At 41.0% G+C, this 23246-nt stretch overlaps 1 protein-coding gene across 9 annotated transcripts in view; it reads left to right on the top strand.

The window, feature by feature from the left end:
* FRY (FRY microtubule binding protein) overlaps positions 1-23246 on the top strand; it is a 362513-nt gene that overhangs the window by 214519 nt on the left and 124748 nt on the right. For all 9 annotated transcript variants that reach the window (XM_040340443.1, XM_040340444.1, XM_040340446.1 and 6 more), the window contains 13 exons: positions 1939-2046; positions 3528-3783; positions 5108-5290; positions 6038-6124; positions 6865-7124; positions 8425-8614; positions 8701-8825; positions 10286-10343; positions 12279-12370; positions 12462-12634; positions 16081-16241; positions 17976-18086; positions 19016-19170. In XM_040340443.1, coding sequence (XP_040196377.1) covers positions 1939-2046; positions 3528-3783; positions 5108-5290; positions 6038-6124; positions 6865-7124; positions 8425-8614; positions 8701-8825; positions 10286-10343; positions 12279-12370; positions 12462-12634; positions 16081-16241; positions 17976-18086; positions 19016-19170 — 1959 coding nt within the window. The remainder of the gene's footprint in view (positions 1-1938; positions 2047-3527; positions 3784-5107; positions 5291-6037; positions 6125-6864; positions 7125-8424; positions 8615-8700; positions 8826-10285; positions 10344-12278; positions 12371-12461; positions 12635-16080; positions 16242-17975; positions 18087-19015; positions 19171-23246) is intronic.

Genomic DNA, 23246 nt, shown 5'->3' with positions numbered 1-23246 from the left:
CATTGCTGTCTTCAGAGGTAGGTATATTATTTCCCGCTAGAAGAGATCATGTAAAATACCAATATGGTTTGTGTTTTTTAGCGTCATATTTTCCAGAAATCATCTTTTTGATGTTACAATTCATGAGAAAATATTTCCTAAAATAAACAGAGCAGAGACTCTGAAAATGGGGAGGGTAGTGCTGCGCTAATCAGTGGTGAGTGGATAAGTGAATAAACAGGTGGGGGAGGGGAATGAAAGTAGGTGTAATTGAAATGAGGAGCAATATAGCCCAAATGGCATCAGCATAAAAATAAATATAAATGATCAGTGAACAATAACAGTAATGGTGCAAATCATATAACTACACAGGTTCCTCTTAATGTGATGAAATACACTATAAGTAATGGTGCAAAAAAAAATCCCAGGTAACTGTGCTAAGTGACACTCCTATACTGGTGATAAACAGTCCATCAACAGAGTTTGAAAAATATTAGCAAAAAATATAAGTAAAATTTCAAAAGTCCAAGAAAGCAAAAGTGCAAGTGTAGGTCCGCAATATGGAGTGAGAGGAAAATGGGTATCCAGTGATCCTTTTAGGGTAAGTAAGGATGTCCCCTTACCTTACTGCTGTAAGGTAACAGCATATAGATCCAACCACATTAGATGGTTCACTCGATGGGCTCTGATCCAACACCGGCAGGTCCTCCTTGGAGTTCTCGTCCCAGATTGGTCAGTTTCTCGCCCCAAAGAAATAAAGCATCGATGGTGTGATACCGTTTTAAAAATTTTAATTCTCAAAGAAAATAGACAGGGGTACTCACATAATCCAAAATACAATTGAGCATGTAAAAAAGAGGGGCAATCTGTCGCCAACGTCACCTCCGATACCTCTCAGTGGACTCATGCGCATTCGTCACTATCATGTGACTTCCTCAGGAGTCACATGATAGTGACGAATGCGCATGAGTCCACTGAGAGGTATCGGAGGTGACGTTGGCGACAGATTGCCCCTCTTTTTTACATGCTCAATTGTATTTTGGATTATGTGAGTACCCCTGTCTATTTTCTTTGAGAATTAAAATTTTTAAAACGGTATCACACCATCGATGCTTTATTTCTTTGGGGCGAGAAACTGACCAATCTGGGACGAGAACTCCAAGGAGGACCTGCCGGTGTTGGATCAGAGCCCATCGAGTGAACCATCTAATGTGGTTGGATCTATATGCTGTTACCTTACAGCAGTAAGGTAAGGGGACATCCTTACTTACCCTAAAAGGATCACTGGATACCCATTTTCCTCTCACTCCATATTGCGGACCTACACTTGCACTTTTGCTTTCTTGGACTTTTGAAATTTTACTTATATTTTTTGCTAATATTTTTCAAACTCTGTTGATGGACTGTTTATCACCAGTATAGGAGTGTCACTTAGCACAGTTACCAGGGATTTTTTTTGCACCATTACTTATAGTGTATTTCATCACATTAAGAGGAACCTGTGTAGTTATATGATTTGCACCATTACTGTTATTGTTCACTGATCATTTATATTTATTTTTATGCTGATGCCATTTGGGCTATATTGCTCCTCATTTCAATTACACCTACTTTCATTCCCCTCCCCCACCTGTTTATTCACTTATCCATTCACCACTGATTAGCGCAGCACTACCCTCCCCATTTTCAATTGCTTATGGTTTGATACACCTTCCAGTGCCGCAGCTGTACCTCCACTTCTCATCACTTTCATTTCCCCTCCCCCTTTCTTCCCCTCTCTGTTTCCCCTCCTTTGATAAGCGCGGTAATATCCATTTTTCCAGAGCAGAGACTCTACTACTGTGCCATGCCGAGGCCTTTCGTTGTCAGCCAGCAGTGTTCTAAAACCCCAGTAATGACTTGTTTATCTACAAAGTGTTCAGTGCTCTGTGATCTCCATGTACTGCTTTCACATTTCAGTGGAGAACGAAAGCCAAAGATTGACCTCTTCAGAACGTGTGTGGCTGCTATTCCTCGCCTGCTTCCAGATGGGATGTCTAAACTGGAGCTAATTGATTTACTTTCAAGGTGTGATGCTAATTGCTACTGTTAATGTTTACTGCCTTTACTGTATGGTCACTCTATTCCATCACGGATTAGGATGGAGCAGGGGCGGACTGACAACTCATGGGGCCCCCGGGCAATAGAAATGTATGGGGCCCCCGGGCTTACAGATGGCCACCATGCCAGGAGGCAGTGCAGAGGCGGGGCAGCTAAAATCTCAGGATTTTCACATCAAAAGCATGTCGGTATCAGGGACAGATGTAAAAAAACACAGATTTTTACATACTGTCCCTGGTTTTGCTGAGCCTGGCAACCCTGATGGGGCCCCCTAGTGGCATGGGGCCCTCGGGCAGTGCCCGAGTGCACGAATGGTCAGTCCGCCCCTGGGATGGAGTTAAGCAAGTTTGCACAAAGTAGTTGATCTTGATCTTTTATCACAGTTGACACTTCATAATGTACTGATTTCATGTGTCACCTGTACTTTGCTTTTTATAAAATGAAGGCATAACTACATAGGATGGAGATGGGTAACTGTCTCTGGGCACATGAAACCGTACCCTATTTAAAGAATGCAAAGATACGTTAAATATTAGCAGCAAAAGGACAAAGGCTGGTTACACACTGGTACCACAAACGCTCTGACATTGGGAGCACATGTTGCATGACGTGTATAAATCAATGGTTCCCTATGAGAGCTATCTTAACTGGTCTGACACTAGTTGGTCTGACTTGGAAAAAAGTTCCTGCATTACTTTTTTGGGGTGAATGGGTAGGGCTAAAATGCACCCCATACTCATTCACATAGGGTTGGGGGCTGGGATCTGGAGGCCAGGGTTGTCCAGAAGAGACCCTTGTCCCCATAAACATTTATGGGGACAAGATGCTTTGGTGTGGGGGAGGGGGGTGCAGGTCTCCCCCGCCCCAAAGCACCCACCCCCGTGTTGAGGGCATGTGGCCTGGTATGGTCCATGAGAGGGGGGTGCTTGTATGTCCCCACCCCCTTTCCTGACCTGCTTGGATAAGGGTCTGGCATGGATTTTGGGGGGGGGGGGCGCTGTTTTCTAGCGTGAAGGTTCCCCTTCTTTACCAGACCGAAGGTCTCCATTTTGTTTTTTGGCGTGGAGTTTTCCCTCAAGATTCATACTAGACACAAAGGGACTGGTATTGTCGGGCTCAAAGTCTGGTTCTGTTCATTGAAGTCTGATGGAAGTCAGACTTTAGTCGCAGGGCAAAGTCAGATCCAAAGTCATACGACTGTTGTGTCGTACCAGTGTGAACCCGGCCTAAAAGGAAATGTGTGTTTTTTTGATGAGCATTGAAGATAACTTCCTTTTTAGTTATGGCACCAGAACGTTGTCACTTTAGTCAGCCCTTTATGTAGATATATTTGCTAACCAGAACCACTGAGGACAAATTAGTATTTGTGCCTTGATACACCAAATTCTACTTTTAATGTTCATTCACCTTGTGAGATTTTTTTTTAAATATTATATATATCCTTGCAGGCTATCTATTCACATGGATGATGAACTACGCCATATTGCACAGAACTCTCTTCAGGGCCTTTTAGTTGACTTTGTAGATTGGAGGGAAGACGTATTGTTCGGATTTATTAATTTTCTGTTGCGTGAAGTGACCGATACACACCAGACACTCCTCGACACATCTCTGAAGCTACTACTGCAGCTCCTAACTCAGTGGAGGATCGTAATACAGACTCCTGGGAAATCACAAGAGCATGCAAGAATCAGGGCAACGGAGGTAACTTTGCCTGCTAGTTCATTGGTTTCCTAAAGCATCTGCTTATCAAGTTCACCAAACCTTGTAGCAATGTAACTCATTCTGACTTATTTATAGCTGAACTGCCTGCAGATATAAAAAACATAAATTAATGTAGCTACAGTATCATAAAAGTGAGCACACCCCTTACATTTTTGTAAATATTTTATTATATCTTTTCATGTGATTTTTTTGGGCTTCACATGTACTCTAAAATGAAGTGTTATGGCTATACTGGAATAGGACACAGAATTCCACACCAGGTTCACTCGGTATTCATAGATTTTTTTGGCCCACATTACCATAAGTCATTCTACTGATGAAAACCATTTCGGTAGTGGGAATAAAGTCGAGTGTTGGAGATCCCTACTCGCCACTCCTTAGGGAGTCTTCACACTTTTTATCTGAAAGTACACCAAAGATGCAGCATACAGGACTTTTGAAAATTAACAAAAAGCTCCCTGTCGAATAGAAGTCTATGGAAAAGCACAGGTAACCCACATGAAAACTACAGATATGCTGCGCTTCACCTCTACTGCAGCCAAACTGCAGCATGGCAGCCTTAGATGATTATAAACTGATTATAAACTGATGATGATTATAAACTTAGATGATTATGCAACCAGGGATAAAACAGTACTACTTAGATAAAGGCTTTACATTTGTGTAATCTGGGCCAATGCTTCTCAGCATCATTCCCTATGTTCCTGAATCATGATTTTAGGGTTTCCTAAAAGGAGAGGTAGGGCCAAAACCTATGGATCACAGAAGTGCAGTTTGTTCTGCACTGCTGTGACCCCTTTTCGGCTGCCAATTTTCATAAAGTCTGCTGTTGGCTGAAGTTACTCAGCCTGTCCAGAAGCTGGATCAATCCCAACTTTGCAGAACAGTGAGCCGGAGACAGCCACTGCTCTCTGTTCAGAGCTGGCAGGAGACAGATGCAGCATGTGATCTATGCTGCATCCACCTAAGGTGAGTACTAGTATTTACAAATACCCCTAATAATCTTTGGGTCACAGCAGTGCTTTGTAATAAGATTGTGCACACTGTGAATTTGTCCCTTTTTACTTTCCTCACTTGTCACAGTGAGTGAATGAGTATAAGGAAAGAAAATCTGGTATTGAAAGTTAGTGTTTTCCAAAGGTTTACTCAGGATCAGAGCTGCAGGCTGGTAGTGCTAATAATGTCCCTGGTCAGCAAGATGCAATTACTGTAGATTTGCCTCTCTCTTTCACATTTGTTATTTGGATCAGAAAAGAGCCAGTTCTTATTTATCATTTATTCTAACTAATGTGCTTTTTCCCAGCTCATCCCAAATGGCTCCAGCCATAGGATACAGTCGGAGCGGGGTCCTTATTCCAATGTGCTGCATGCAGTGGAGGGATTTGCACTGCTATTACTCTGCAGTTTCCAGCTGGCAACACGTAAAGTAGCAGTATTAATTCTCAAAGAGGTCCGGGCATTGTTTATTGCACTTGGACAAGCAGAGGTGAGACTTTATTTTCGTTCTTTACAGTTTAATTCTGTGTTATAGAGAATACAGTAAAATTGACCATACAATGTAAGCACATACAGTATATGGAAGAATAAGCAGGAAGGAGCAGTGCAAAGGTGGTCCATTCTTCAAGTGTAACTATACCAAAACCATCTTATCTGTCATGTCTATCCTGCCGCTGATAAATCGTAAAGTGTGCCACAATACTTAGCATTCCTGCAGAAGTCATGCTCCAGGACCCCTCCAGTGCTGGTCACTTGACTGACAGCGGGAACAACGGTTATCTAATGTCTACTGAAGATTTGGTGTTCAGGCACCGCTGCGGATCTGCTAGCTCTACTGTTTCATCAATCTCCTAAATGATGACTGTAGCTTTAAAAGTAAATTTTCATTACCATCCTGAAAAAACCTACACTAACACCCTCCCCCACCTTTTCTACTTGCATGCATGTGTGGGCTTACCAATTCAAGAACATGCATATAGGTCCCTGGCAGTATATGGCCTGATGGTGGTTGTATTCATAGCTGGAACTTCAACCGGGAGGGTTGGAAACTTTCAAGATGATTTGCTGTTTATCTCTGTAGATGTTCAATAGAGGAGCCTGCACTGCATCTTAAGTGCAGATTGACTGATTGCACAAAGCAGAGAATGAGCATATTAGGTGAACAGTGTCTAAATTTAGCTTAATGTATTCTACCTGGATTCAGTGCGACATTGATTTTGTACTCTTGTATTTTTAGGAAGATGACAAGCCTATGATTGATGTCCTGGACCAGCTCAGTCCTTCAATACTTGAAAGCTTTCTTCATGTTGCTGTGTCTGATTCTGTAAGTACACAATAAAAAATAATTTTACTCTGGTATGCTTCGTGGGTGTCATAAATGGTCCAATACCTGGGACATATTGTACCCAGCTGTTTTATTTTCCTAAATTGATTCAGATTAAATGGAAATACTGTATGTTCTTTTTCTGTTCCCAAATGGATGAAGTAAGTTAATAATGCTCATGTGAAGCCTTCTCACATTAAAGCAGAAACAAGGGGTAATACCAATTATATAAAGAAAAATTATAAAAGTCCATTTAAAGGAAGGTGTTCACCCATGGCATGGGAAACTACTACAGTTTGGGTTCTGAGGTGAAATGCAAAAGTTTAACTTTTTAAGATTTCAGTCTTCCTAACACAGGGCACTAGTGTCATTTGGCTGTGGTGGTTGTGCCACTATTTCCATACACAATCCAGCAAAAAGGAAGCAACTTAGGTGCTTGGTGTTCTGTCTACGAGAAATTCGAATCTGTGGCAATCATGGATGGGTTCCTTGTGGATTTTTGAAAATCCTGAGCTTTAGTCAGCTTGTGACCATCCCTCAGATCATCATAAATAGCATGTTCTTATGTTGTAAGAAAAGGGGGACATTGTATAACCGTTGCTGTGGTTATGGAGGGATACACAATCCAGTTAGGTTTATGTGATTTTGTTTCATGATGGGGGCCAATTATTATTTTTTTCTCTGTTTATATTGCATTACTTATCATTTGTGTTATGAATAAAACTTAATTTCCTTACCAGGCTACCCTGCCATTTACACACAATGTGGACCTTCAATGGTTGGTGGATTGGAATGCAGTTCTAGTGAACAGTCACTATGATGTCAAAAGCCCTTCCCACATCTGGATCTTTGCACAGTCAGTGAAAGACCCATGGGTTCTCTGTCTCTTCACATTCCTTCGCCAAGAGCACCTTCCAAAACATTGTCCCACTGCCCTCAGCTACGCATGGCCCTATGCTTTCACCAGACTACAATTACTGATGCCCCTGGTAGATCCCAAGTAAGTGTTTCATTCCATATAGATATTTTTCCAAATGAAGTCACAGAAAATAATATTCAGTCTATATCATTTAAGTGAAAAATTAAACTTATTGTGTCAGAAATTCAGCACCATACTGTACCACACCTGTGTTATCCCAAGGAGTTCTTATTTGTACTATAAAACACTGCTGTGGAGATGAAAAGAATGAGTGGGATTTAGTAGCTTTAACAAGACAACTGGGCAGGACTTGACACCAAGTCATTTCTGACAGATCAGCAGGTATTTATCTGTGGTCACAGGACCTTTAACATTTTTGTTATCGCCGCTGTAACCATTAGAGCAGCAGCAGTACCTGCATGTAAACAGATTTGTGGCTGTTGTAGCAGACCAGAGTTTGTTTTAGTTTTTTTTCACTGTTTCTAGCGTTGTTGTAGAAATAATTTGATTAACTGATTACTTATGCGTGTATGTCTAGCTGCTGCCCTCTCATCTCACCTAGGTAATAAGAACCTGGAAGCACTCAACTCTGATTACTTCCAGGGTCAGAGTTACCAAACCCTGGGAGCTCTGTCCGGTAAAGAAACTGCTGGGGCAACAGGATCAGCAGAGTGCAGGGGTGACTTAGGGGGTCTAATAGACCCAGACCTCTTTTGCATCTTTAAAGAGACCCTGTTACCTACACTTGTCAGCCCACTTGTGACCACAACAAAGTAAAACATTATTTTAATACAGGAGTAAAAAAAAAAAAACGAAAGTTTCATTCACGCAGGAATGTAGACTCATGCATCAAGGGCACACGCATACAAGAACAGCTCATACAGCTCATGACACATACAGTATTAGTGATTCCCTGGCACAATCATTTGGGAGTAATCTGTAAAAGTGTCACCTATAGACAATTTTGGATAGTGTAGTTTATCAATTTGCATTGCAATTTTTAAGCAATTACATTTTTGCTATTAGTTTACTCAGCCCAAAAAAATGTGGATCATATTGTATTTTGTATGCAATTAAATTAATATTTTTACTGAAATAATCGTGTAACATCAAAAAAAAATCCAACTGCCATCATTTTATTACAGAGGGCATCTGCTTTTAGAATTGATACAATGTTTTTGTAGACAAATATGCATTTTATTATGTGTGCGAGAAATGGAAAAAAGTGACTCTTCCAGTAAAAGAGTTTTATTCTATTTTGCCCTTACTTCCACTTTAAAAGTTTGCATGACCTAGAAGGCAGAATTGTACAATGACCATTATTATAACTACTTGAAAAGAGCTTTACTTTTAATATGTTTGTTTTTATTCACTATTACAGCAGTCCAATTAATGCCAAGAAAACAAGTATAGCTGGCAGTGGGGACAATTATGTTACGCTGTGGAGGAATTACCTGATTCTTTGTTTTGGAGTGGCCAAACCAAGTATAATGAGCCCAGGTCACCTACGAGCATCCACCCCAGAGATCATGGCAACCACCCCAGATGGCTCTGTCAGCTATGATAACAAAGTAGGACGTTTCTTTGAGAATTCACTATTATCAGTTTTTTAGTGTTCAGCCTAGAACAATGTTGATATGGCTTATCTTATTTGCAGGTCATTGGAACCCCTTCAGTCAGTGCTCTACTTAAATTGTTGGTTCCTATGATGAGACTTGAGAGCATAGAAATCACAGAGTCTCTGGTACTGGGCTTTGGAAGAACCAATGCGTTAGTCTTCAGGTATGACATATAATGCCCCCCTCAATTGATTACTCTTTCTGCCACAAATTATCACTCTTTGTTTGGATTGGCAGCCTGTTTTCCTGCTACAATAGACACATAAGTAAGGAACAGAGTGGTGATGAAATAGTTAAAAAAGTAAATATAAAGCCTAACTGTATCGCATCTATTTTCTATTTGCTTTTTTTGTTAAATCTTAGTGCTACTGATGTCTTCTAGCCCTTTTCAGTCCCATCAGGTCTACATGCACTAGTTTAAGCGCAAGCTACAAATTACGTTATTTCTTAGGAGTAGCTTGTTGATAGTGACAACAATAGACCATGGGCCAGATTCACATAGAATCCGCGGCGGCGTAGCGTAAGCCATTTACACTATGCCGCCGCAACTTACTGGAGCAAGTGCCGTATTCTCAAAGCACTTGCTCCGTAATTTGCGGCGGCGTAGTGTAAATGGCCCGACGTAAGGCCGCGTAATTCAAAGGGGGCGGCTTGTATTTAAATTAAGTGCGCCCCCGCGCTGATCGAACTGCGCATGCGCCGGCCGAAAAAATAGCCCAGTGCGCATGCTCCAACTCACGTCGGAAAACGTCAATGAAGCCGACGTGAGCGTCATTTCCGCAAATCCCTATTCGCGAACGACTTGGGAAAACAACGTAAAAAAATCAAATTTCGTCGCAGAAACGACGGCCATAATTAACATTGGCTGCGCCTCATAGAAGCAGGGGTAACTATACGCCGGGTAAACCCTTGCGTAAACGGCGTAAAGTGACTGCGTCGGGCCCGCGTGCGTTCGTGAATTGGCGTATCTCGCTGATTTACATATTCTCGCCGTAAATCAGCGAGAACGCCCCCAGCGGCCATTTTAAAATTGCAGTTAAGATCCGACGGTGTAACACAGTTACACCTGTCGGATCTTAGGCATATCTATGCGTAACTGATTCTATGAATCAGTCGCATAGATACGACCGACGCAACTCTGAGATACACCGGTGTATCAGGAGATACACCGTCGTATCTCTATGTGAATCTGGCCCCATGTCTATGCAGGGAGTGCTGATATTGCACTTGTAGTTACCACCTGGGGCATGCTCAACAGGGTGACAACACAGAGGGCACAGATGGGAGGCAGTTGTAACAGGAAGCAGCTAAATTAGGACCTATATGTCAGAATTGCCAGTTATTCTCTTAAATAATATATGCAGAGTTAAAAGGATTGCACAAATCTTTTGCAATAAAATTATTTTGTTGAAGTTTCTATGTGATTTTAGTGATTGGGATTAAATCTATTTGAATGTGTTTGTATATTTATTGTGTTCAACACTATTTTCGCTTTTAAATAGTTTGATGTACTGACTTTTTTTAAATTACTATTTTATATGTTTTCATTTTAATGTAGGTGTTGCTTTTTTTTGTTTTTGTTTTTTTGTTCATGTTCATGCTTGCACGTATTTGTTTTTTTAGGGAATTGGTAGAAGAGCTTCACCCTCTGATGAAGGAAGCTTTGGAAAGAAGGCCAGAGGTTAGATGATAAGAAATTAGTGCCTTTCCATCAAATTTAAATAAAGATAGACAGACATACCTGTATATATTTCTTGCAAGAAAATTGCTGCAAAAATATTGTTTGGTTTATGCCTGTTGCCATAGTAATAAAAAATCACCTTTTAACCCTTTATTTTAAAATCAGACTGTCCCTCAAACTAGCTGAACTAGCTGTCAGCAAGACAGAAAAAATAAATGGGCAAAAACCATGAACAGTTGCCGATAATTCCCATTGGCAGTCTTCCTGTCTCCAGTAGCCATGCTTCATTCATTTGTTTGGGGGGGGGGGATTTAGACATTTCTGGCATATGTCACAAGACCAGATATATTCTAATAACATAATTAATTGCAGGCTTGGAAACTAAGGTCTCAACATTGTCAGTTTTAAACCGTGCCCATAAAAGCAGGGGTTTTTTTTTTTTTAAATATATTTTTTATATATATATATATATATACAATTTTATTTGTATATATATATATTTTTTATTTTTATTTTTTTTGTTAACGTGTATTTTGTGCGTGTACTCGAGAGAGGAGCCGGACTGCAGGAGTTGGGAGTAGGCAGGCCTCCCCCAGAGGCAATCTGCCACCTTTCTCCATGCCCCGGGTGGCAATGGTGGGTGTGTGAGGGGGTCCTCCCACACAGCCCGCCCTACCTGCTCCGCTTTGAAGCCCAACGGGGCAGAGGGACTCCCTATAAGGGAGTGAGAGGATTAGCCCGCTCAACCAGCCCCGTTAGTCCTTCACCTCTCTTTTTAGAGACCGCGTGGTCAAAGTGCGTGCATATTAACCCAATTTCGAGTGCGTGTAAGTGTGGTGGTTTTTGTGGGAGGGGGGTGGACGTACTAAGCGCAGGCTTACCTCGCATAGCACACCCACCAGGAGCCGGGCTGAGACCACCAAACTCAATTCATATGTAGCCGAGACCGGGATCCGAACCCCTAGCTGCAGAGGTGAATGGCTTGTCAGCGCAGTGCCAATCGCGTTGAGCCACCGCAGCTCCTCTCATAAAAGCAGGGTTGATAATTACAATCTACTTGAAGTGGGGGCTGACTTGGTGGCGCGCATGGGCGCAGCCGTTTTTACCAGTGCAAAACCACTTCTCTAAATAGGGGAGTTTTCAATTTTTGGGATAAAGTTATTTTACTTGCAGCCTGGAATATGGGAAATTTTCTGTACAATGTTAACTAACTGTGATGCAAGCCTTCCACTTCGGGAAAGAACCCTGGGAAGTGCTATTTAAATACAAACGTCAGTGGCCATAGATGAATCTAAATTTGTCCGGTTCAGCATAGGCTGGCCAATTTTGAATCCATTTATTCCCATTCAAGAGAAATCATTCTAAGAACCAACTCCACCCAAACAGGCTTTTTGGAAAATGTTAATTCGATATGTGCTGTAGCCAATCAAAGGAGTACCACGATACAAATACAATAACACAGAGGGAGGTTCAACCACACAATCTAATCAGTTGTTTCAATCAGCCCCTGGTTGATCCAAAGACAAAAAGAAATGTTACGTGTATGGCCAGCTTATCTCTAGAACATTACTGGAAGACAGAAATTTGTATTATTTATGGTATCCACATGCTGATGTAGTAATTTCACATATATAGCATGCCATAACTTTCAGTGGTGGAGATAGGGACAGATAAAGCACACCTGCATCCGACTTCCAATAATCTTAAATCATGATGGGCACAGGCATAAAGGTATGCCAAGCATCTAATCTTAAAGCAGCTGCTTGGCAACCTTCCAATATTCATATCTTAGACCCAAACAGTTTGACACTATAGGAGAGATTTTGTTTAGACTGTGGTTTGTCATTTACATATCATATAAGCTCCTGGCTGGGGTGCCACTAACTAAATGTCACTTTCAATTTATCCAAATTGTACAATGTACTTAATTTCCAGAACAAGAAGCGCAGGGAACGCAGAGACCTGCTGAGGTTACAGCTGCTGAGGATATTTGAGCTTCTGGCAGATGCTGGCGTAATAAGTGACAAGTAGGTTCTAAAATGTTCAGTATGTATAGTGTTTGTGTGTAAATTGAACCACTCCTCTTCTACTTAGGACTTTTTTTTTTATCTTGCATAGTACCAATGGGGCCCTAGAGAGAGACACCCTTGCTCTTGGAGCATTGTTTTTGGAGTATGTGGACCTTACACGGATGCTTCTTGAAGCAGAAAATGACAAAGAAGTGGAAATTCTAAAGGACATTAGAGCACATTTCAGTGCCATGATTGCCAACCTGATTCAGTGTGTGCCAGGTATGAGTCAATAGTACTGGACCATTGCCCTGAGATAGACCCGAATGTCTAATATGGGGCACCTTAACCTTGTTTGCTGCAAGTATGGTTTTACACCTGTATTAGGGCCTGCTTCGTACCTTTCCATTTTTCAGTTTTACAGAAACGCACTACAGTCAATTTAACATGGTTTCCTATGGGTCATGTTAACATCTCTGCATTTTCCACTGGTGCATTTTTTTGGAAAGGGTCAGGGACATTTTCCCACAGCAGGTTGCATTTTGGTTTTATAAACTTTAATGGAAAAGCAAAACAAAATGCAGTGCTTGTGTGTTTATGCATTTCTGCTGAATTCTCCCGCATGACAACAGGCACCACTATAAAAAGGGATTGAAAAGACTAGTAGAGTTGGCGCCTGCCTAGCAAATCCTTATAGTGTGAGTGTAAACATGAAAATTCTTTCCAAATGCGTGCTCTAAAATAACCATAAATATAGAAAAATGTATGAATATAAATTAACAATACAAATAAAGAGTAAGTAATGAGAGATTAAATTAAATACAAAAGTGCACGTGAGTGGTGCTATGAGTAAATACATTCCATGTGCAACTGTGTCCCTTTAAAGGAGTGCTGGATGTTGCGTAGCAAATAGTGCTTCATGCCAAATTCAATGCTGTTGACGTGTTCCACACAGTGAGCCCTCCTGCTGTGCTCTTATGTGGCCCGCACTCACCAGATCCTCCACCCCCCTCTTGAGGTAAAATACTTTAACAGTGTATGCCCTGTGCGGCACTCTGGCACTTTCTCGTCCCCCTGTGTTGCTGCTGAGGTTTCCAATGTTAGCTCATATACAAAAGAGAGGAATCCCAATAGTGTGATACCATTTAAAAAACGTTTTGCCTTTATTGATAAAACTAGGTACTCACAATTTAGGCAGGTTAAACAAGCGATATAAAAGACCGTTTTTCGGAAGTGTGTAGTGACAGCCGTCTGTTTGCTCGACCGGTTTCGTCATCCGACGTCATCTGGAGCACTTTATCAATAAAGGCAAAACTTTTTTAAATGGTATCACACTATTGGGATTCCTCTCTTTTGTATATGAGCTAACATTGGAAACCTCAGCAGCAACACAGGGGAACGAGAAAGTGCCAGAGTGCCACACAGGGCATACACTGTGAAAGTGTTTCACCCCAAGAGGGGGTGGAGGATCTGGTGAGTGCGGGCCACATAAGAGCACAGCAGGAGGGGTCACTGTGTGGAACACATCAACAGCATTGAATTTGGCACAAAGCACTATTTGCTATGCAACATCCAGCACTCCCTTAAAGGGACACAGTTGCACATGGACTGTATTTACTCATAGCACCACTCACGTACACTTTTGTATTTAATTTAATCTCTCATTACTTACTTATTTTTATTGTTAATTTATATTCATTAATTTTTCCATATTTATGGTTATTTTAGAGCACGCATTTGGAAAGTATTTTCATGTTTACACTCACACTATAAGGATTTGCTAGGCAGGCGCCAACTCTACTAGTTTTTTCAATCCATTCATTATCCCACCTAGGTGGGATAAACATGTAGAGGAAGCCACCTAATAAATTACCTTTAACCTATTCACCCATTTTATATTTGAACTATACATACAGGGTTTTTTCTATCTCTGTTTCTATATATATATATTTTTCGCTAGACATATATTTATATTTCTGGTTCTGTTGCGCGGATTCATCCAACTACTTTCACACCACTATAAAAAGCATTAAAAACATGTCAAAAACACACCAGGAAAATGATCAACCGCAACCTGCGTAGGTGTGAACCAGAAGTAAAAGGTTTTCAATTGGTATTTGAATTACACAGAGCTCCATTTAGGACATATTTACCCATTTTGTGCGTGTCGTCAAGACGCTCATCTTTGTGAGTTGTTGCAGCAATACTCCCTTACAAAATAATATTTTGACTAGTGATGCAGTGGAGCTAGTTAGTAGGCAAACCAAAAGTCAGAGAAAATATCTTCTATCTGAGACTTTTTGCATGGGCATCTTACTATGTGCTATCTTACCTAGAAGGCTACAGTTAATCTTCCCAAAATAATTGGTGGATAATCCCTGGCAACAGGGCAGACTCCTAAAACAAGAAATTGGTCGCACACTGGAACTCCAACTTATCTTGATGTCCTATTTATTGTCAAACGGGTCAGACAGATACAGGCAATGGTAGACGCGTTTCACAAGGTTGTGAACAAGCAAGCTATCGCTTTTGAAACACGTCTACCATTGCCTGTATCTGTGTGACCCTTTTGATAATAGATGACATCATGATAAGTTGAAGTTCCAGTGTGCCGGTGTATTCGTCTTCCAAGGTGGTGAGCCGAGGTCTGCACCTGTGATCTACCTAACCTTACACCTGATTCTGCCTAGAGCGGTGTGCTTCTCCATGTTCTTAACAGGGCAGACTGGCTGGCTTAAAAGTATGGGATTTTTTTTATTAAAGAATCATACTTGCCTTGGAGGATGCAGCATTGGTCTAATGCTGCATCTGTCCCCGGCCGGCTCTAAGACTGAGAACTGAGTGATTAAACACATGGATCGCTTTGTTCTCAGAGCTCTGTGAGCAGAGAGCTGGTGACTACCAGGGTGTGGGAGCAGCTGGCTCAGGGTCTCAGTGGCTCGCTCTGTACCAGCCGGCTCTGCAACCTCAGCCAACACTGAGCTTCAGCCCGCTGTCTGCTGAAAACGGGTCACAGGAGTGCAGAACCAACTGCACTCCTGTGAACCACAGGAGAAGTACAGCTAAACGAGCTTTGGCTGTACTTCTCCTTTAGGGAGGACTTCTTAGGGTAGAGATGTAGTTTTATGTCATTGCTGCATTCCAGAAAATATGCATTTAAATATTGTAATTTTTCATGACCGTATATAAACAATTACAAATATTGGTAACTGGTATAGCTGCAGTCCATGAACCTCCTTTTGACCCTGTTAACAAGTTCATTAGTCCTGCCACACATTACCTTCAATGTGTCATCTTAGAATCCAAATTACAATAGAATACAGAAATAAAATGGTTGAAAGCACAGGGGCGTATCACAGATCCAATCTGTATCAATAATGTTTAGTCAAATACCTGCCACTATAGAAACCTGTATTGTACATTGTATAAGCATTGTACAGTGAGGGAGACAGTGGTGTGCAGCTTATATACATACAGACTTGTTCTTTATGATTTCCAGAATGTGACGTATCACAACGCTTATTTCAACTAATATGCGTATTTCACATTATGGCAGGTTAAATAGTTTAAATTCACATTAGAACCTCGTTTTATTCACTCACTTCTCTAAAATTCCTTTCAAGCAGATTTGTTTTGCGTGTATATATTGGTTATGAGTGGACATGGTTTTATTTTTCTCTGTGAAAGCACTGTATTAACACACGTGGGTCATATGTGTTTTTCTATAGTTCACCATCGGAGGTTCCTGTTCCCACAGCAGAGTTTGCGGCACCACCTCTTTATTCTGTTCAGTCAGTGGGCGGGACCTTTCAGCATCATGTTTACTCCATTAGACAGATACAGTGATCGCAATCATCAGATTACAAGATACCAGTATTGTGCATTGAAAGTAAGTAACACTCTCTGTAGCTCACTTTTCCGGTATAGCCAATGACCAATTACTTAAATTGTGATCTTAAAGCCTAGTACACACTATTAGTTTTATTTTGTTAAAATCAGCAGGCTAAATAAAAATAAAAAACGGAGGAGCTCGTGAGAAGCCGCTGTAATGACTATGCAATGTTAGTACAGTGATCTTGTTTACTGAGCTATTGTGTTCTGACAGGGGGACCCCCAGCCAGAACACACCAGTCAGCACTTTCGGTCATTGGCTGAAAGTGCTGATTAGCAGACCTTTTTCAGCTTCTGTCGGACCGGCTGCCATACACACGGACCGAATGTTGGCCAGTTTCTATTGACCCAATGCCACCTGATATTCGGCCAGTGGGTACGGCCCTTTATGTTTGTGTTAGGGCCATGTAAAATGTTAAAGCCAAAAACAAAACCAGAATATATTGCAGTTTAGCAGACGTGATGCTGTGTTGGTTTTATTTTTTCAGGCTTTCTACCTTTTATTTTCATCTTGTGTCTACACTCACTTCTCTATGGAGTGTGCCATGGCTGTTACACAGGCTGGACCTCAAACATGTCTGTCTCCATAACATGGTGGATTAATAGGGCAAGTGCTCACAAAAGAGAGATAACATTGCTATTGCTTTATTTTTGGCTCACAGAAAGTGACCTGAACACTGCATTTCTGGGAAGATCAACAGGCATTTTCTGTACGTTCTAAAAATATTCTTAGTCTGAAAAAAGAAAACTAATGCAGGACTGGTAATCTGCAATATATTGCACTTTTATTTTTGAGCTTAGAAACATTTAAAACGGGTACACAGCCCATGGGACTTTTTTTACTTATGACTGATTAACCGTTGACAAATGTCAGAAAAAAATGTTTGTTTTGTTTTTTCAGGGGGGGGGGGGGGGGTTGTTTTTTGTTTTGGATAAGCAAAAAGAACCCTTTCATATCAGCATGAGATAAAAGCCTCTCTATGATACTATTTGGCTAGTACTTGTCAGGTAGCCATTGTACAGTTTGATCCCAATGTTGGCAGGGGAAGATGGGTGCCCCAACCAGTCCTTTTTTGTGATGTCTGTAAAATGGTGAAATCTGCAAAGCAGCAGGCTCTTGCCGTAGTGCACCTGCCTCAGGCGCTACAGGGAATACGTCAATGGACTTCAACAAAATTACGGTCCAGGCTTCCATGTCCATTGTAATAAAATGTGATTATACATTTTAGCCCTCCCTATTTAGATCGTTATATAAAACATGCTGCCATGTTGGCATCAGGACACCAATCTATGGCCACATACAAACCCTCCTTTTTTTGATCTTGTTATTTTTATGACGAATGGGGGAGGTTGCTCTAGCTTTCCTTTTATAGATGAATACAGGTCTAGTGGGTGGATAGAGGGGCAGAGCTATATTGCGTGTAAGCTGCCATGGATTGGCGTCAGGAAAGGGAATTTACGGTAAGTATTTGGTCCAATTTTCCATATTTTTTTTTTTGTGACTTTCCCCTCCTGATTTCAGTGTCATCACAAAAAAATATAACTGCTATAGAATAGGGCTACAACCTCTGTCAAGTTTTCAATGTTATCGATGTTGTTGGAGGGATTGCCTTTACTTCCTGTTCTCGATGTTGGAGACCAACCTGTCTAGATTTGTGAATTAAATGTGCCATATTTTAGTCTTTTTTTTTTTTTTGCTGTTGCCATTTATTATTTTTTTATTTCTCACCAGGCTATGTCATCTGTACTTTGCTGTGGACCTGTGTTTGACAACGTTGGCTTGTCTCCTGATGGCTATCTTTACAAATGGCTTGATAACATCCTAGCTTGCCAGGACATGAGGGTGGGTTTGTTGATTTATTCCTAAAAAAATATAAACAGTAAAACCTTGAATTGCGAGCATAATTTATTCCGGAAGCATGCTTGTAATGCAAAGCACTTGTATATCAAAGTGAATTTCCCCATAAGAAATAATGGAAATGCAGATGATTTGTTCCACGGCCATGTATTCATAAGTCCTTCAGTTTATAGTCCATATAAAAAGATTATAGCAATGAGACCAGGTTGTGTAACCATGAACTATCCATTCACAAATGGAAGCCTCCACAAGGGGATAAGAAGCAAAATCCAGCAGGAGCTACAGAGTATACAGGAGAAGAGAGGTGCCTTTAAGTGTAGCAATATGTTGCTAAATGTTGTACCTTCATTAAATGTAACCATATTGCTACACTTCGAGGCGCCTCTCTTCTCTTTTATACTCCGTTGTGATATGACGCTACTTGTATATCAAGACATTGCTTGTATATCAAGTCAAGATTTATAAAAAATCTCTCGCTCTCAAACCAAGTTACTCTCAAATCAAGGTTTTACTGTGTGTATATATAATATATAATTTTATATTTTATATAAGGACCCAGTATTCCAAACTGGAGCTGCACATTTTCTCAGTCCTAAATGTAAAAGTTGAAGTAATGGTGTTTAAAATACTTGTTAGAAAGGCAGTTGCAACAAAAAAGCTAAATACACCGCATGCAGGACTTTTGGTGCACTTTCAGAAAGTACATCAAAACCGCAGGACTGCGCTGCACTCACAGTGTAGTCAATCGGCACCATATTAGTGTGAAAGGCGCCTAAAGAAGAAATCTGATTGGTTAGTAGCAAGCAATTCCTTTGTAGGCAGCTCTTTTCAACAATTGATATAAAGATGAGGACTATTGTAAATGATCTTTATGAAACAGTTAATGACTGCTGTGCATGTTGTTCCGTGTCCAGGTTCACCAGCTTGGCTGCGAAGTGGTTGTGTTATTGCTAGAACTTAATCCAGACCAGGTTAATCTGTTCAACTGGGCCATTGACCGCTGCTACACTGGATCATACCAGCTCGCATCTGGATGTTTCAAGGCAATTGCAACAGTTTGTGGAAACAGGTATGCTGTGTATGTTATGTATCCCTCTGTGGCAATCCCACCTCCTACCACCACCACTACCGAGAATGTAGGAATGTAAATACCGACAGAGATATTTAAAAGCGTTGTTTGCAGTCATGGGCAGATTACAGCTAGACATAAATGTTATTGTTGTGTAAATGAAAAGGTTAGCTGGTGTTTTATAGGGGCAGTCTACTCGTACCTCCATGCACTTATCACAGGGTTTGGTATATTTATTTTTATTTCAGCATCTTAAGATATATGTAAAAAGCAGCAAGTCTCTTTCCGCGCTCCCTCTAAGCCCAGGCTGTCACTGATCTGCCCTCTGGGAGAGGGGTGTCCTCAAGGAGGCGGGGTTTCATTTTAAACTATAGATCTGCTTTAAGTTGCAGTAACATTTATAGATAGATTTATCTGCTTTATTTATCAGGTTGCTTCAGAAAATGTCTACCTTTACAGGGATCCAATAACGATCCGTTTCTTCTAAACTGGCCAAATTCAATCTGTGGGTGGCCCTGCCAGCACCACCCAGCTCAACAAATTTCAATCTGAACATAGGAGCTGGGCGGAAAATTAATCACCGAGCAGTGGCTCCAGCCAATCATCGAAAGACACTGTTTAGGTATTCTGGCAGCAGTGGGCATGGGTTGTCAGAATACAAATGTCAACAGAGAGATGTGTCCATGCATGCTGTTTCCAGATTTTGATCGGTACAGCTGGATGCATGTTTTTTCTCAGCATTGTCGGTAAAACAGAAGTCAACTCCCACATCCACTGGCAAATAAACCTCAAAGCCCATTGTTAATGTTACATAAATGTCTCAGATCCAAAACAGATTTCCAGCATGTCCTTTCGACAGACGTCAGTGAACTTCTGTTAAGTGGGGATGGCAACAAAACCAATGGGAATTTGGCTGGTCTCTACTGAACTAGCTGAATTTCGATCATTGTATGGCCAGCTTTGACCAACACAGCATGAAGGAGGAAAACAGTGAGAAATAATGTCAGTAAGCGTTTTTCATTTTCCCAAGGAGTTTTTAGTTGCTTTTGAGCTACTTGTCCATACATGTTGACTTCTATGGGGAAGAAAAGCTGCTCAGATATAAGTAGAAGTCCTAAAGACCCATTCACGTCTGGGCGGCGCAATGTGTCGCATATTTTGTGTATGTTTTTCATACGACAGGGTAGGGCAGCACATTCTCTTGAATGGGCTGCCAACGTGCAAAAAACATGCAAAAGTAGCTCCTGTACCCTTTTTTTGTAACCGACTTAGGAACGTTTTGTAACACTTCATTTTTGCATGATTTTTGTGTTACAAAACGTTCTATTTTCTCAACATGTTTAGGGTGCTGTAAAAAAAAAGTAAATGCACGTATATTTTTGTAAAATTTTTTTTGAACCGAAGCCTGCAGAATATTGTAAACATGATCAGGGAATGTCAGACACCGTCCACAGCTTTGTAGGCAGTGTGAGTGAACTATGAAGGCACAGATCAGCACACTTGCAGTCTATTAAAACTACAAGTCCAACTACGAGTACATCATTCAGATGCATCATTGGATTTGATTGACAGCAGCGGGAGCCAATGGCTGCGCTGCTATCAATCTATCCAATCAAGAGCCGAGAACCCTGGGAAGAGAAAGGGCGCATCCCTGCCGCGTGAAATTCCAGGGCTCAGGTAAGTAAAATGGGAGGGGCTGGGGGGGGGGCCGGTCACTACAAGGTGCTTTTTCACCTTAATGCATAGGAGGCATTAAGGTGAAAAAACATGAGGTTTACAACCCCTTTAAATTCAGCTGCTGCTGTGCCTGGTCCTCTAGACTTGGGGCCAGTCCACACCACATGCAGTCCAGTGCATTTTTAAAAAAAATGCATAGATTGTAGGTTATATGCTTTTCAATGGCATAGTTCACACCAGTGAAGTCAGTTCCAGTGCGTTCCAGTTCCAGAAAATTTGAAAATGCATTTCAAATGCATTTTTTCTTCACTGGGCTGTACTGGAACATGGTAAAATGCATCAAAAACGCACCGGTACGCACCTAAACACACCAAAAACGCACTGGAATGCACATTTCCTAATTTTAGGCTAAGAAAAAGGGGGGAAAATGCACCAAACGCGCGTCAAAAACGTGCATTCAAGAAAGCATCTGTAACGCATGCAGACTGCGTTTCCATGGTATGAACTGGCACTCAAAGTGGTTGTAAAGGCTCAAGTTTTTTTTTTTTTTTTTTACCTTTGTGCATTCTATGGCTATGGGGGGCAAGTGCCCCCCATAGCAAGTCCCTTGCTATGGAGGGCACTGGTGCATGCTCACTCCCAAGCCCTGCTCTATCTTTAAGACACATAGTTCTGCGGCATGTCCCCATCCCCTGCTCTCTCCTCATTGGCTCACGGGCTGTGATTGACAGCAGTGGGAGCCAAATACACCTGCTTCTAGTCTCAGCCAATGAGGAGAGAGTCCTAGGACAGCTGATGCTCTCATGCACATCCTGTAGCGAGAAAGGGCTCAGGTGAGTACAAGGGGGAGGAGCCAGGAGCGCCGGTGGGGGACCCAAGAAAAGAAGGATCAGGGCAAAAGCACTTCACAGAGCAGGTAAGTATATTATGTTTTATTTTGTTTGTTTTTTAAGATAAATCTTAAATACCACTTAAAAGTGTTTTTTTTTTTTTCAACTATAAATTTTTTATTATATCAATAAAATAGTTCATATATACAGCAAAAGCATAAATGACAGAGTTGCAGTACAAACAAAACAGCAGAGATATAATCAGAACTGTAAAGGCCGTGCTTGTAAACATGGTACGGGCCTTGATGACCTAGACCCCCAACTGGGTTCTAACTGTAGGACTGGAAGGACATCACGATAAGTAATGGTACAGCCTGTACTATAGAAAGAGTAAAAATAAATAAATAAAGATAAAAATAAAAGTAAAATAAATACAAACAATCTCTCCTCACTGAGCTCTGCAGAGTGTAGTTTCAGCTCCCCACTCCTGCTTTCTGGAAGCTCAGACAAGTTGTATAAATTCTTGACTTTGAATGGATAAATAAACTGCAGGTAAACAGGTACAATTTATGTAGGAAGAGTCACTTCACTGGGTGTATGGAAGGATTTACAAGCACTTTAAATGAGCAGGTAACCATTGCAGTGAGGGTGCAGGCCCACTGCAAGAGAAGACTTTTGTAGTTTTCCCAAAGTTCAGCTTTATGGACGTCCTTCCTGAGGATTGGTTTTCAACAGAATACTGACAGGTAATTATCTGACAGAAGTTCATCGTTTATTCTTAAAAAAAAAAAAACCCTCCTGTAAAAACAGTAACCTACTTTTCCATTTATCTGACTTTTGGGGCATTCCTGTATTGTCATTTTACAGAAAGTTTTACAGCTCAGTTTCTGCACTGCTTTCAAGAATTGTTGGGATATAATGCTAACTTTACTGTATTGTTGTCCTCCAAAAGAAAAATCCATTAACGGACCTTTTGAACTTGACCTCTTTTTGTTCCCTTGTGTCCATGTGCTGATCAGGCTGGACAGATTGTTCTGGAAAAGGGTCAGGTTACCATTTGGGAACCCGATTATTGCGATTTCCCAGTGTCTGAGCATTCCGCAGAGTCACAGGGAAGCTTAATCTCCCTCAGCTGACTTCCTCTTATCACTGGGCCCAACAAGGCGGCCTGCCGAGCTATTAATATGCTGCTGGAATAACATTATTTCATGAGGTAAAAATTCTCAGGCAGGCATAAATGAATGCTATTTTTATTATATTCTAAGAGTGCAGTTCCCATAATAAATCATTAGTAGTTTAAACATGCTATAAGGCTCAGGTACAAATTTTAATCGGGGCCCCTATATATGATAACAAAAATATCTTTCAATGTCCTGTTTAGTGATTTAGGTGCGCATTGCAAAATACATAAATCAAATTTAATACACTCTTAAACAGTGGTTAAAAGGTAACTGCACTTTTGTGAGGGCAAAACAAAAAAGCAAATAAAAAATAAATAAATATAGCTTATACAATTGCCACACACCATATTGTAATTGAATGTTATTAACCACTTAACCCCCGGACCAT

This window comes from Rana temporaria, chromosome 2 (genome assembly GCF_905171775.1).
Source record: "Rana temporaria chromosome 2, aRanTem1.1, whole genome shotgun sequence".
Classification (NCBI taxonomy): Eukaryota; Metazoa; Chordata; class Amphibia; order Anura; family Ranidae; genus Rana; species Rana temporaria.
Note: the sequence above shows the minus strand (reverse complement) of the source record. Positions and strands in the feature narration are given on the sequence as shown.